Source organism: Schistocerca cancellata, chromosome 9 (assembly GCF_023864275.1).
Source record: "Schistocerca cancellata isolate TAMUIC-IGC-003103 chromosome 9, iqSchCanc2.1, whole genome shotgun sequence".
Lineage (NCBI taxonomy): Eukaryota > Metazoa > Arthropoda > Insecta > Orthoptera > Acrididae > Schistocerca > Schistocerca cancellata.
The window spans coordinates 171,694,073-171,706,682 of record NC_064634.1 but is presented as its reverse complement, the minus strand read 5'-3'; the positions used below and the strand labels follow the sequence as shown (position 1 = coordinate 171,706,682).

The following is a 12,610-nucleotide window of genomic DNA, read 5'->3' as shown; positions in this document are numbered from 1 at the left end:
CAAAGAGAAATTAGAGAGGGGTGGGGGGCAAGAGTATGCATCTCAAAAAAACAAAACTAAACAGGCCTGACAGTCATATTGTGAACCTTGTTCCTGTGTCTATTTTGACATGTTAGGTCATTACAAAACGCAATTTGTTTTTGACATCTTCTTGTTTGTGGGGGATCACAATCAACAAAACTCATACTTATCTAAACTTCAAGAACCAGTGATGTGAAAAACACATATTTTAAAGGAAAGTCTAGCTAAAAATTATGTTGCATTAGCTACCAGGTGCAAATGAATACCCAGAGTGTTGATGTTAGACATATTGCACTTCATCTGTACAAAACAAGATACAAGAAACAGTGGCAGTGGCAATGGCAGTGAAATATCTATCTCCACATTACTCCATTGCCCGTTCTTCTAAACTGCTACAGTTTGGCAAAAACTCCTTTCAGAGAACAACTTCTATCCCAGTCTGAATACTCTGTGTGAACTCTGTGCAGTGGCTAACCTAAAATTACATAGGTTTTTTAATCTATTTCCAAACAATTTTGCTCAACAGATTCAACACCCACCCATTTTAATATTGGGTTTTCACCTCCCAGATGAGGTACTTACTAATTTGTCATAGTCAATATTATTCTTGTTTTTCATAATCAAAATTTGCCAGAAACCCAAATGACAGTGGTCAGCAGAATTTGGAAGAACTGAAGAAGTTGTAAAAAGATGAACAGTTGTACCTGAGTTGGGAAAAAAATCCATCAACTATGTTTCTCCAACATCCGACAAGACGAGACACATTTGGGCCATACCAACTCCTAAGAGCTATAACCGTTATACAGTTTTACAAAAGGAAGCTTTAGACCCACTTACATTACACAACATTAAGACTGGGAATACAACCATGTGTTTATGGGATGAAGGAATTGAAGAACCCATATCTTAAGAGTTTTCAACTGGTTTTTCCTCATTACCTGTCAAATGCAAATATTAAGAACAGAAGGACTGCAATGTTTTCACTGGTTTCACCATAACAAAAATTTGTTTTTTTTTTTTTCTGGCCAATTTATGATTCATCCACAATGATATATTTATGAGAAATGAAGCATTACTTCATGATACCTGGGTATTTGTACTGGCCATGCAATCAAAATTTTGGTAATGTCAAAAAAGCACTACAACACAATGAAGAAAAAAAAATGCTGTAGGAAACACTCATTTAAAGTAGTTCAACTTGTATAAGATTTTCTGAAATAAACTACGTTGTGTGTGTGTGTGTGTGTGATGTGTGTGTGTGTGTGTGTGTGTGTGTGTGTGTGTGTGTGTGTGTGTGTGTGTGTGTGACCCCTAAAAACATACGTTTTCCATATGAGGTCCATTGTGCTGCCAGATACTCCATATCAGCGACCTCAGTAGTCATTAGACATCGTGAGAGAGCAGAACTCGCGGACTTTGAATGTGGTCAGGTGATTGGATGTCACTTGTGTCATACGTCTGTATGTGAGATTTCCACACTTCTAAACGTCACTAGGTCCAATGTTTTTGATGTGATAGTGATGTGGAAATGTGAAGGGACACGTACAGCACAATAGTGTGTAGGCCAACCCCATCTGTTGACTGACAGAGACCGCCGACAGTTGAAGAGGGTCGTAATGTGTAATAGGCAGGCATCTATCCAGACCATCACACAGGAATTCCAAACTGCATCAGGATCCACTGCAAGTGCTATTACTGTTAGGCGGGAGGTGAGAAAACTTCGATTTCAAGGTTGAGCAGCTGCTCATAAACCACACATGACAATGACACCTCGCTTGGTGTAAGAAGCGTGAACAGTGAACGATTGAACAGTAGAAAAACATTGTGTGGAGTGACAAATCACGGTGCACAATGTGGCGATCTGATGGCAGGGTGTGGGTATGGCAAATGGCTGGTGAACGTCATCTGCCAGTGTGTGTAGTGCCAACAGTAAAATATGGAGGCGGTAGTGTTATGGCGTGGTCGTGTTTTTTCACCCCCCATGTTTTTTTGCATGGCACTATCACAGAACAGGCCTACACTGTTGTTTTAAGCACCTTCTTGCTTCCCACTGTTGAAGAGCAATTTGTGAATGGCGATTGCATCTTTCAACGTGATCAAGCACCTGTTCATAATGCACGGCCTGTGGCATGACAGTAACATCCCTGTAATAGACTGGCCTGCACAGAGTGCTGAACTGAATTCTGTAGAACACCTGTGGGATGTTTTGGAATCTCAACTTCGTGCCAGGCCTCGCAGACTGACATCGATACGTCTCTCAGTGTAGCACTTCTGTGAAGAATAGGCTGCCATTCGCCAAGCAACCTTCCAGCACCTGATTGAACATATGCCTGTGAGAGTGGGAGCTCTCATCAAGGCTTAGGATGGGCCAACACAATATTGAATTCCAGAATTAATGATGAAAGGCACCACAAACTTGTAAGTCATTTTCAGCCAGGTGTCCAGATACTTTTGATCACATAGTGTATATCTCTGAGTTGCAGAAATGTATCACAAAATTGTCACTGAAAGGGTATAAATTTGCGGGAGGGAGAATGTACGAGTGCAGTAAGTACTATAGAGAGGGATTTTACATCCATTGCTGTTACTGAGTAGGTCATGCAAAAGTGAAAGTGAAACTTGAGAAAGAGAGGGGGTGTAGTCATAACCCACAGAGGTTAGACTTGGGGACACGTAAGACCACTGTTGAATTTGCCAATCCAAGTATCTACCAGTAAACTGAAAAATGTGTTGGCTATTTTTTGCGTACCTCTCATTGCTGTGGAGCACATTCTTGACAAAGGTGATACAATTTCAGTGCTTGAACTTTTAAGATGTGGGTATGGATAATTATGATGTATGTAATGCACACCTGGATTATAAATGAACTTTATCTTCTTAATGGTGTTTGTTTTTCTCGTTTTCATGTGACCTTATGTATAGTCTCAATATTATGGAAAGGAAAGTTGCCATGCACCATATAGCAGAGATGCTGAGTTGCAGATAGGCACAAAAAAGAGACTGTCACTAAAGGCCTTATTGGCTGAAAGCTTAATTTGTGACAGTCATTTTGTTGTGCCTATTGACGGCTCAGCATCTCCGCTATATGATGAGTAGCAACTTTCCTTTTCATAACATTGTTGCATTGAACCCTGTATTTCCTTATGTGTAGTCAAATTTTTTAATTTTAAAAAGGTAGTGTAATCATACACCATACATAATGCAGATCTTGTTCAGTTTGTCCTGTGGTCATTCCATAAATACATGATATACTGGAAACGTGCAAATGTTGAGTTCACATGTGGTTTCAGTCTTAGTTTAGTACACAGTGAAAACTAAATAAATAATGGCATGAAAAGTTACCACCAATGTAAGCTACAAGAATGGTGAACACTTATATATGAAGAATTTTTAAATCTGCAGGGCACTCCGTCACGCATTGGTGGTGTGACATTTGAGGTTATTGCAAAGGAAACATATGAACGCCACAATTTATCATATATGAATCATGCACCCGACATGTTGGTTCTCCGTAACCCAGGACAATATCACTGGCGCAGTGGTGGAGAGAAACACATCAACGATCCTCTAAGCATTGCAAATCTACAGGTAAGTGGAAAAAAATAAAAGTAGCAGTAGTCATACAGCTTTCTGCTAATTTTCTTGCATTGATATTCACTTGAATGGTCATTACTTCCTCACTTCTATTTACTCAAACAGCAGTATCATCTCTTATACAGTTACTCATATACATTGCCCACATTGGGGATTCACTTCCTTAAAATCCTAAATGAATGTAAAATGGACCTTTACTTATGGTACACCCTGCTTTAGCAAAAGTACTATGTGAGCTCATGTGTAAGAATCCACTAATCCATTGTGGCCCAATCGAAACAGAATAAAGGCTGTACAAAAGGGCCTCTATTCTGTTACTACAGTCTTTGGCTACACAGTTTACACATGCACTGATCTGAGATGTATCCCACTGAATCACCCCCCCCCCCCTTTTCTCATTCTGCCTTGTTTTCCACATATTACTTCAGCCAATGGAATATTGTATGCAGATGAATTGTTACATCGTAGAAGCTGCCAACACTATAGAGTACAGTCCCACCATTCTTGAAACATGTATGTTCAAAGGACATATGATCTTTGAAACCACATTGTATATTTATGTTGGTCTAAAAGTTTTGCCAGACATTAAACATTTGAACGGACACAGTCAGAGTGCTTTTTCCACTGCATAATTCTGTTAAACAGTCTGTGGAGTGTTAAGAGAATTGACAAGGCTTTATGTTTCATCACTCAGCTCTTCCGTTTACTTTCATCCGAGCAGTATTTTTTCCCAACCATATAAAAACATTTCTTTACTTTTGAATTGTCTGCCAACTCTGACTTTTTAACTTTCAAGGTTTCCAAATCTCCTCTGTTGCTAGTATTTCACTGCCAGTGTTTCTTTTTTTTCTAGTTTGTGGTCTCCCCTGACACTGGTTCTCAATGACTTTACTGCATGACACTTTGAAAATCCAATTTCCTACAATTCCTTTACTCTTTATAAGAGGAAGTTATGTCTCCATTACCTTCCATTTGTCTACTTTTTCAATAAGTACCTTTCAGCCCAGCATGTGGAAATACTGTGTCGGTCTGCAGTCCTGTAGACAAAACCGTTGTTTCTAAATAATTTGGGTTCTGATTGTAGTTTGATTTTGGGGCTTCTTTCTGTGGGTAATATTCTTTCTGATCTAAAGTTTTCCTCAACTTAAAAGGTTGATTTGAATGACATAGTGCTTTACTAGGTATGTCTTCATATTTCTCTGATCAGTGGATGCATGACACGCTGACACTGCCTGTTATAGAGGAACAGTTTAACATGCACTCTAAATTGTGGTGCAACAATGCATTTTCAGGTATACTAATATCTGCCAGTTTTGAAATAAATTATAAGCAATGGAAAAAAAACTATAGGACCAACTGGTTGTTGAATGTTACAAATTTGGGTTTGCAGCCTTACAATTATCCTCTTTGCCTCAGAGGCACACTTGAAACTGTATCTGCATACAATTAAAAATAAACTCTTTCTCTATTCACAGGAAGCTGCTGTGAACAAGAATCGCAGTGCTTATGATAAATTTCGTGAATCAACAATGCAAAGTGTTAGAGCGTGTACACTTCGTGGGCAGCTGGAACTTGTACCATCGGAAAGTCCTATTGATATTAATCAAGTTGAACCAGCCTCTGAAATTGTCAAGCGATTTGCAACAGGTGAACCATTTGCTCTGTATTATTACAAATATCACTTTCTCTTAGTAAAGCTTACTTTATGACCTTTCAATAATATCCCTTACTTTATCAATAAATTGATCAATGTTGATTAATTTGGGGCTAAGGGTGAGAATGGGGGATGAGGAGGATAACACTTAAACAGTGGCTATATGGCAGTAGTGACTGTGACAGTTCCAAGAGTGGACAGTTGTTGGTGTTTTAACTAATGACATATGGCACTGTGTTTTACCATTACTGAAAATATGTGAACTTCAGACATCTATTAACGTTAGAATGGAAATAACAAATCATAATGTAGACATTACCATAGACAAAGGTAGATGGAATGATTAATAAATGTATTCTTGTACTTTGCTGCATTCTGATTATTGCTCTGTCTGTGCAGGTGCTATGAGCTTTGGGAGTATTTCACTAGAGGCTCACACCACATTGGCTATTGCTATGAACAGAGTAAAAGCTAAATCCAACACTGGGGAAGGCGGTAAGTGGCTGTCAGTTCACAATTATTTAGAATATGTTTTGCATTTTTAGAGAAGTTTTTAGCCTACGTGTCTTTTAAGTACTTTGAAATGCAATGTTACCTTTAGAAAGAGGAAGGGGCTAAGGTAAAAAATCATGTTTTTTTTTTCAACTGTTAATGTAATGTAGTTCAAGCTGACAATTACTAATGATTTTATTGTTCAGTGTCTGTATAGTCTAATGCAGTGCAAGGATGTCTAAAGGAACAGACACTACCGACGATCATACAGCCATATTAAATTAAATTTGCAAATAAATTTTGTAGTTTAATTCAAATACTATTGCTGCTTAATGCACAATGTAGGGAAGAAAAATTGCTGTCGACTATGTGCCATAAAATACCACTTACATTGTGAGAGAACTAGTTATTGGTAACAAAAGCTATCATATATGAACAAAGCTAATTTTTAGTTGGTAATTTCCAGTACCATATATAATTATTTGTAGTTCTCACAATTACATGTCGTTGATTTGTGTATAAGGGGCATACAAAAAGAAATGAGCCGGAGGCATAATTACAGATACCAGTACCTGTGTTTAAAAGTATTGACCCTGGCTTTTGAGACAGTTGTCCCACTGTGACTCAAGGTGGTGAATGGCTGGCTGTCTCATAAAATTCCTGGGGCTGCGATGTTAACCAGTTCCGCACGTACAGCTGGACATCGTCGTGCGAGGTGAATCGTTTGTCCCTCGGAGCCTTTTTAAGGGGACCAAAAATGGCGTAATCGCAGGGAGAGAGGTCTGGACTGTATGGAGGGTGGCCAAGAACCTCCCATTTGAATTTATGCAGGATTGCTGCAGCTGTGTTGGCCGATGAGACTTAGCATTGTCGTGGAGCAGAATGAAACCATGGGTGAGGTTGCCAGGTCATTTTGATTTGGTCGCGGGGGTCAAAGTTTGCGAGTAACACTGGGCATTCACTGTCTTCCCATGCTGCAGGAAGTGAGTCAGAATGGGGCCATCTTGGACAAAGAAGAACGTCGGCATAACCTTTTCTGCGCTTGTGTGGACGGCTGCATCCAGTGGTATGTGTGGAACTGGTTAACATCGCAGCCCCAGGAATTTTATGAGGCAACCATTCACCACCTTGTGTCACAGTGGGAAAAGTGTCTCAACAGCCAGGGTCGATACTTCTAACATACAGGTACTGGTTTCTGTAATTATGCCTCCGGCTCATTTCTTTTTGAACACCCCTTGTATAAGGAGGATGCATGTTCCTGGAAACCTGTCTTCGTGATGAAGTTAGTGCATAGTGTGCGTCTATTTTTAATGCATCAATTCATATAATATTTTCTTTGTGCTTGAATATGATAACTTGACTTTTTTTATACTTTGGGCTACCCAAAAAATAGGTGAAAATGCTGACAGATACTTGAATCAAGATCCTGAGTTCAATAAAAGGTCAGCAATTAAGCAGGTGGCCAGTGGTCGTTTTGGAGTTACAAGCTCTTACCTAGCACATGCTGATGATCTCCAGATAAAAATGGCACAGGGAGCCAAGCCTGGTGAAGGTGGAGAGCTGCCAGGATACAAGGTGAGCTGAACATGAATGGGATAGTGAATTTAAATAATAGCACTATAATTCTGGTGAAAAGAAGTCCTTCTTTTCTTTATCTATCTTCCTTTGTAAATTGCTGTAACACAATTTCAGTTTGAAGAGAGTTGTTAATATGATGGATGATACCTATGTAATGGGGCCAATATTGGCAGATGTTAAATGGATGAGAAAGAAACTGGACTAATTTGCATATAGACTACCTTAATGTTCAGGGAGAGGGAGGGGGGAGGGAGAGGGGGGGGGGAGAGAGAGAGAGAGAGAGAGAGAGAGAGAGAGAGAGAGAGAGAGAGAGAGAGAGAGAGAGAGAGAGAGAGAGAGAGAGGGGGGGGGGGGGGGCGCAGTCGCCCACTCTGAAAAAGTGTTTCTTCTGTAATGCTCTTCAGAGAGTAAATGCATCAGAAGAAATGCTGGGATTGGAAAATATAAAAAAAGGTTCAGCAATGAATATTTGATTAGGCTCAGAAATTAATAAAGAAATGATGCTAGTGTAGAGTTGTTGAAAGTCAGCAGCAACTATTCAAGTCCCTCTGAAATGTAGAAAAGCCAAACGAGAAGAAAAAGTTAACTACAGGTATCACAAGATAGATACAAACTGAAACTGTGTACATGTGCTCCTCACAGGCTAATAAACTATAACTTCAAAGAGCTCAGAGAAAGGAGCACATTGATTAGAGTTACAAACTAGCTATTGGGCAATAAAAGCAGAAAATAAGGCAAGAAGATGGAAACACTATTCAGACAAACTCTATTTTTGTCCTGAAGTAATTAGGCCAGTTGAAAATTAGAACACATTAAACAGTATGATAAGGGAGATCAGGTTCGTATCACTAAATTTCAAAAAGCTTTGCATAAACTCGGGAAAAATATCAAAGTATTGAGGAATTGCCATCACATCTCTTCCAGGCTTGAGGCTGAAGTGTAGATCAAGGATTACAAAAATTTGTAAATGAAATTTATTTAAGAGGGGATGTCCCTTGAGAGGCTGAAAATCATGTACCTTGCTTACTCCTGGGAAAAGCAAGAGTGAATACATGTAAAACCTATGGTAAAATCAGTGTACCGCCACTTGTAAAAAAAGTCTCAAGAGATTGCTTTTTGGAAGAAAGGATGTAATAGGAGTAGATCTGAAGTGGACCCTTTTTGTTTTGGAAAAAGTGAGAAGAATTTAGAAATTTGTATCACTGCAACCAAAATAATACAGGATATATTTATATGAGAAAAGAAAAGGAACACATAAGTTGAATTCATAAACCTGAAAATTGCTTTTGATAATATTGAATAACATAAGATGTGTCTTCTTTGACAATGTGATAGCAACTACAGGGACGAAAAAGTAATACATTCTCTTTATTTGAAGCTGGCACTAATGCAATGGGATAGAGACCAAAATCTGAAAGGGTGTGAGGCAGATTTGCTAATTGTCACCACTGACATTTAATATATGTGTGGAAGAAGCGGTAAGGGAAGTATGGTACAATTATCAGTGTGGGAGCTTTCGAGGACAGAAAATAAACATTTTGACAATAGTGGTTGCTGAAATTGTACAAGAATTGAGTTTTGTGCTTGCTGGGTGCTATAAGAGGTCCATAAACAAAATGAAAACTGAGGGAATGGTGAACACAGCAGATGGACATGCTGATTATTTAAATGTTAAACTTGGACATGAAAATATTGAACATGTGTGTGATTTTTACAGTCTGTGAAATAAAACAGATAAAGAAAGGATTGCTTGAGGCAAAATGACTCTGTGTAAAAAGTCAGCTACTAGCTGCAAAAAAATGTAAATCCTGAGACCAGAAAAAGATTCACTGAAAGCTAGTTTTATAGTACAGCTCTTTGCGTCTGTGAAACATGGATATTGTGCAAGACAGAAATGGAATGAAATTATTAGGAGCTTTTGGAATGTGGGATACAGGACATTGTTTAAAAATGTATTAATCAAGTAAATAATGAACTTTCCTTTAACAACTCAGTGAAGTGGAGTATCTGATAAAGACTGTAATGAAGCGAAGAGAGAGAATGGTTAGATACACATTATGACATGAACCTCTGCTGAAAACATAGGTAAAAGGAAAGACTCATGGGATAGACAGTGATAACACTACGTAAGGCAAGACATGGATGAGGAATGATGCAGCAGTTGGGCTGAAATGCGGAAGACTGCTGACAACCAATGGGAATGGAGAATATCATGAAACCACCTTCAAGATTGATTACTGAAATGACATTCTGAAATTACTGTTGGCATGATAATTGTAAGGCTTTGGTGTATGGTGGTTCATTGGTGGTTTCATAATTACTAAACTAATAGTATACTGCTACATTAGGCAGCAGTTTACTGACTGAATTACAAAACATTCCTTCAAGCACTTTTCCACTCTCTATAATTTGAAACACATGTAAAAATGTATTATGACATGTGAGAATATTTTGGGTTATGTTTCTACAGGAATATGCTGTAAACACCAATCTTTAGAAACCAATTGTTCTTACAGGTGACCAAAGATATTGCGAAAACAAGACACTCTGTTCCTGGTGTGGGTCTTATATCACCACCTCCCCATCATGACATTTATTCTATTGAAGATCTTGCAGAGTTGATCTATGACCTTAAGTGTGCTAATCCTAATGCTCGAATCTCTGTCAAGCTGGTATCAGAAGTTGGTGTCGGTGTTGTTGCTTCAGGAGTAGCGAAGGTAAGATACATACATAGTGGAAAACACTCTGTGCTGCTATCATGGTCAGGAGGCCTTGTATTATTTTATAAGAACATTAGCTTGTGTAATTATCATTTCTTTCTTTTCTCCTATCTATCAGGGAAAAGCAGAGCACATTGTGATTTCTGGCCATGATGGAGGCACTGGAGCAAGTTCATGGACAGGAATTAAGAATGCTGGGTTGCCATGGGAACTTGGAATTGCAGAGACACATCAGGTGCTTGTGTTAAATAACCTACGGTCAAGAGTGGTTGTTCAGGCTGATGGACAGATCCGCACAGGTAAGACTGTTTCCACATCTCATTCTAAAGAAGCAATAAATTAAAATATATCATTTACCCAATTATAAGATCAAGTTTTTTTCTTAAACTTGTCATTTGAAAAATACAGTCATCTTATAATTTGCAGATTAAACAGTTTAACATTTTTACATTGTTCAATAGAATGTATCGGCATGCTCTCTACAGATAAAGCTTTGGCTATTGAGATTACGTGAAGATTTATTTCAAAGAATTCAGAAAGGCAGGGCTGGGCAGACAATATTTACATCTGAACAGGCTCAAGGTTTCCCATTATGCTGAAGCATTCGATACAGTATTGATATTACTCTAACGATCACATGAATGTCACTCGTGGCACTAATATAAGGTATATGCGAGACACTATGAATTAACCACCTACAACAATCTATTACACTGCTTAAAATTTGACAGTTTTGTGAAACATAAGAGGAAATAGCACTAAATTCTGACTTTGTACAAATTATTGTTGTATTTGAACAGGTTTGCAGTAAAACTTCATACATGTATGAATACTGTGTACAAACATTAATGGTGCTTTATGAGTAAAGATTATGTTCAAATGTGAAATTTGCCCTTCAGAAAAACATTACTTGATTGTGAACTGTGATCAATATTTTATTTGATTGTGACAGACTGTAATGAATTACTAAGTGACTGCACGGGTTGAGGTGCCATGTCATGGATTGCGCGGCCTCTCCCGCCGGAGGTTAGGGTCCTCCCTCGGGCATGGGTGTGTGTATTGTTCTTAGCATAAGTTAGTTTAAGTAGGGTGTAAGCCTAGGGACCGATGACCTCAGCAGTTTGGTCCCTTAGGAATTCACACACATTTGAACATTTTTTCAAATTACTGAGTGGGTTGCAAATGAGAAAGTCAGTCACTGTTCATGTATTAGAATACCAGATAAAAATGTTACCAGCTTTTAATTAGCTTTAGAACATGATGGTGATATTCAATTGAAACAAGAAGGAAAAATAATCAAGAATGAAAACAGATGAAATAAATCATATTAAGGTGACTGTAATTGTAATGAGAATAAATTACAGCAGCAAGACTCATCATGGAAATAGTACCAACAGACCTCATTAGATCGCAGGATGAATGAAAGTTCAAGAATTGTACTGAATTGTGAGTGTGGTCTTTAATTTATGTATTAGTTGTTGCTGTTGTTACATATGACTTGCATTCTGGAAGAGACTGCAATCTCTCTTTCATAGTTGCTCAAGCACAGCTCTATGGAGTGGCTGGAGGGGGAACAGGACCAGCTTGGCTGTGAACTAAATAAGTGCAGGGAGGGGAGTAGTGAGCAGACAGGAAATTGTCCTGTTGCAAACCATGTGAATCTATACCACATACTTTGGTTTTGTAGAAATGTCTACATTGTTTAAATTGCAGTTTGCCTGGAATCCATTTGTATTAACAACTGAACTGACTTTAAAATTGGATAAATACGCAACAATATCATTCATTTTTGCAGGAGATAGTAAAAGTTCAGATAGGGGCCACTGGCATACTTAGGTGTTTCATGCTGCGATGGTGTGAATGTTCACAGTGATGTTTGATGGGAACGAAGTGGAGGTACACAGCGAATGAGAGAGCAGCATGCAGACGATAAGCAAGAGACATTGTTACAATCTAATGTCAGCAGAGAAGCGAAATCATTTATGTATTTGAATAAAAACAGCTGTGTTCCCATGTCCAAAATCTAACCACAGCCCCAGAAATCGCAACATATTCAGAAGAAATATAAGTTATTTGTGGCAACAAAGATATAAATTTCACAGCTATGCTATTAGGACGATGATTAAAAATAGTGATACTACAGATGGCAGGATTAGTAAATAAACAATGTAGGAAAGGAAATTGTCCAAAAATTAATGCAACCCATGTATTTTCGTTTATTTTATTTCTTCTTGTATTATCAAAATCAATAAATGGCATAAATTTAGAATAGGTGTAACAATAATTTCTTAGGCAGATACTTTGTCAGATAAAACAGTTGTTAATTTTGCTTAGTAAGAATATGCTAAAAATATTTTTTTCTCAAGAAGCCTCTTGAAAAGGAAGGAGCATTGTCTATAATCAGGGTCGTCTTACACTCGGGTAAAGACTGGCTTCATTTGGAAAAACTAATTATCTGGTATGGCTTTCTACAAGCCTATAGGCATGTAAAATGGAAGCAGTGCTCTTACTGAAGAAGCAATAAAATACTAAAAAATATCAACACATGGTT

The 12,610-nt window shown here is 38.2% G+C and overlaps 1 protein-coding gene across 1 annotated transcript in view; it reads left to right on the top strand.

Annotated features, from left to right (window-relative positions):
- Positions 1 to 12,610, top strand: part of LOC126101173 (uncharacterized) — a 378,608-nt gene that overhangs the window by 268,761 nt on the left and 97,237 nt on the right. Inside the window, exons 19-24 of the mRNA XM_049911872.1 lie at positions 3,424 to 3,609; positions 5,091 to 5,262; positions 5,669 to 5,764; positions 7,155 to 7,336; positions 9,856 to 10,056; positions 10,178 to 10,358. Coding sequence (XP_049767829.1) covers positions 3,424 to 3,609; positions 5,091 to 5,262; positions 5,669 to 5,764; positions 7,155 to 7,336; positions 9,856 to 10,056; positions 10,178 to 10,358 — 1,018 coding nt within the window. The remainder of the gene's footprint in view (positions 1 to 3,423; positions 3,610 to 5,090; positions 5,263 to 5,668; positions 5,765 to 7,154; positions 7,337 to 9,855; positions 10,057 to 10,177; positions 10,359 to 12,610) is intronic.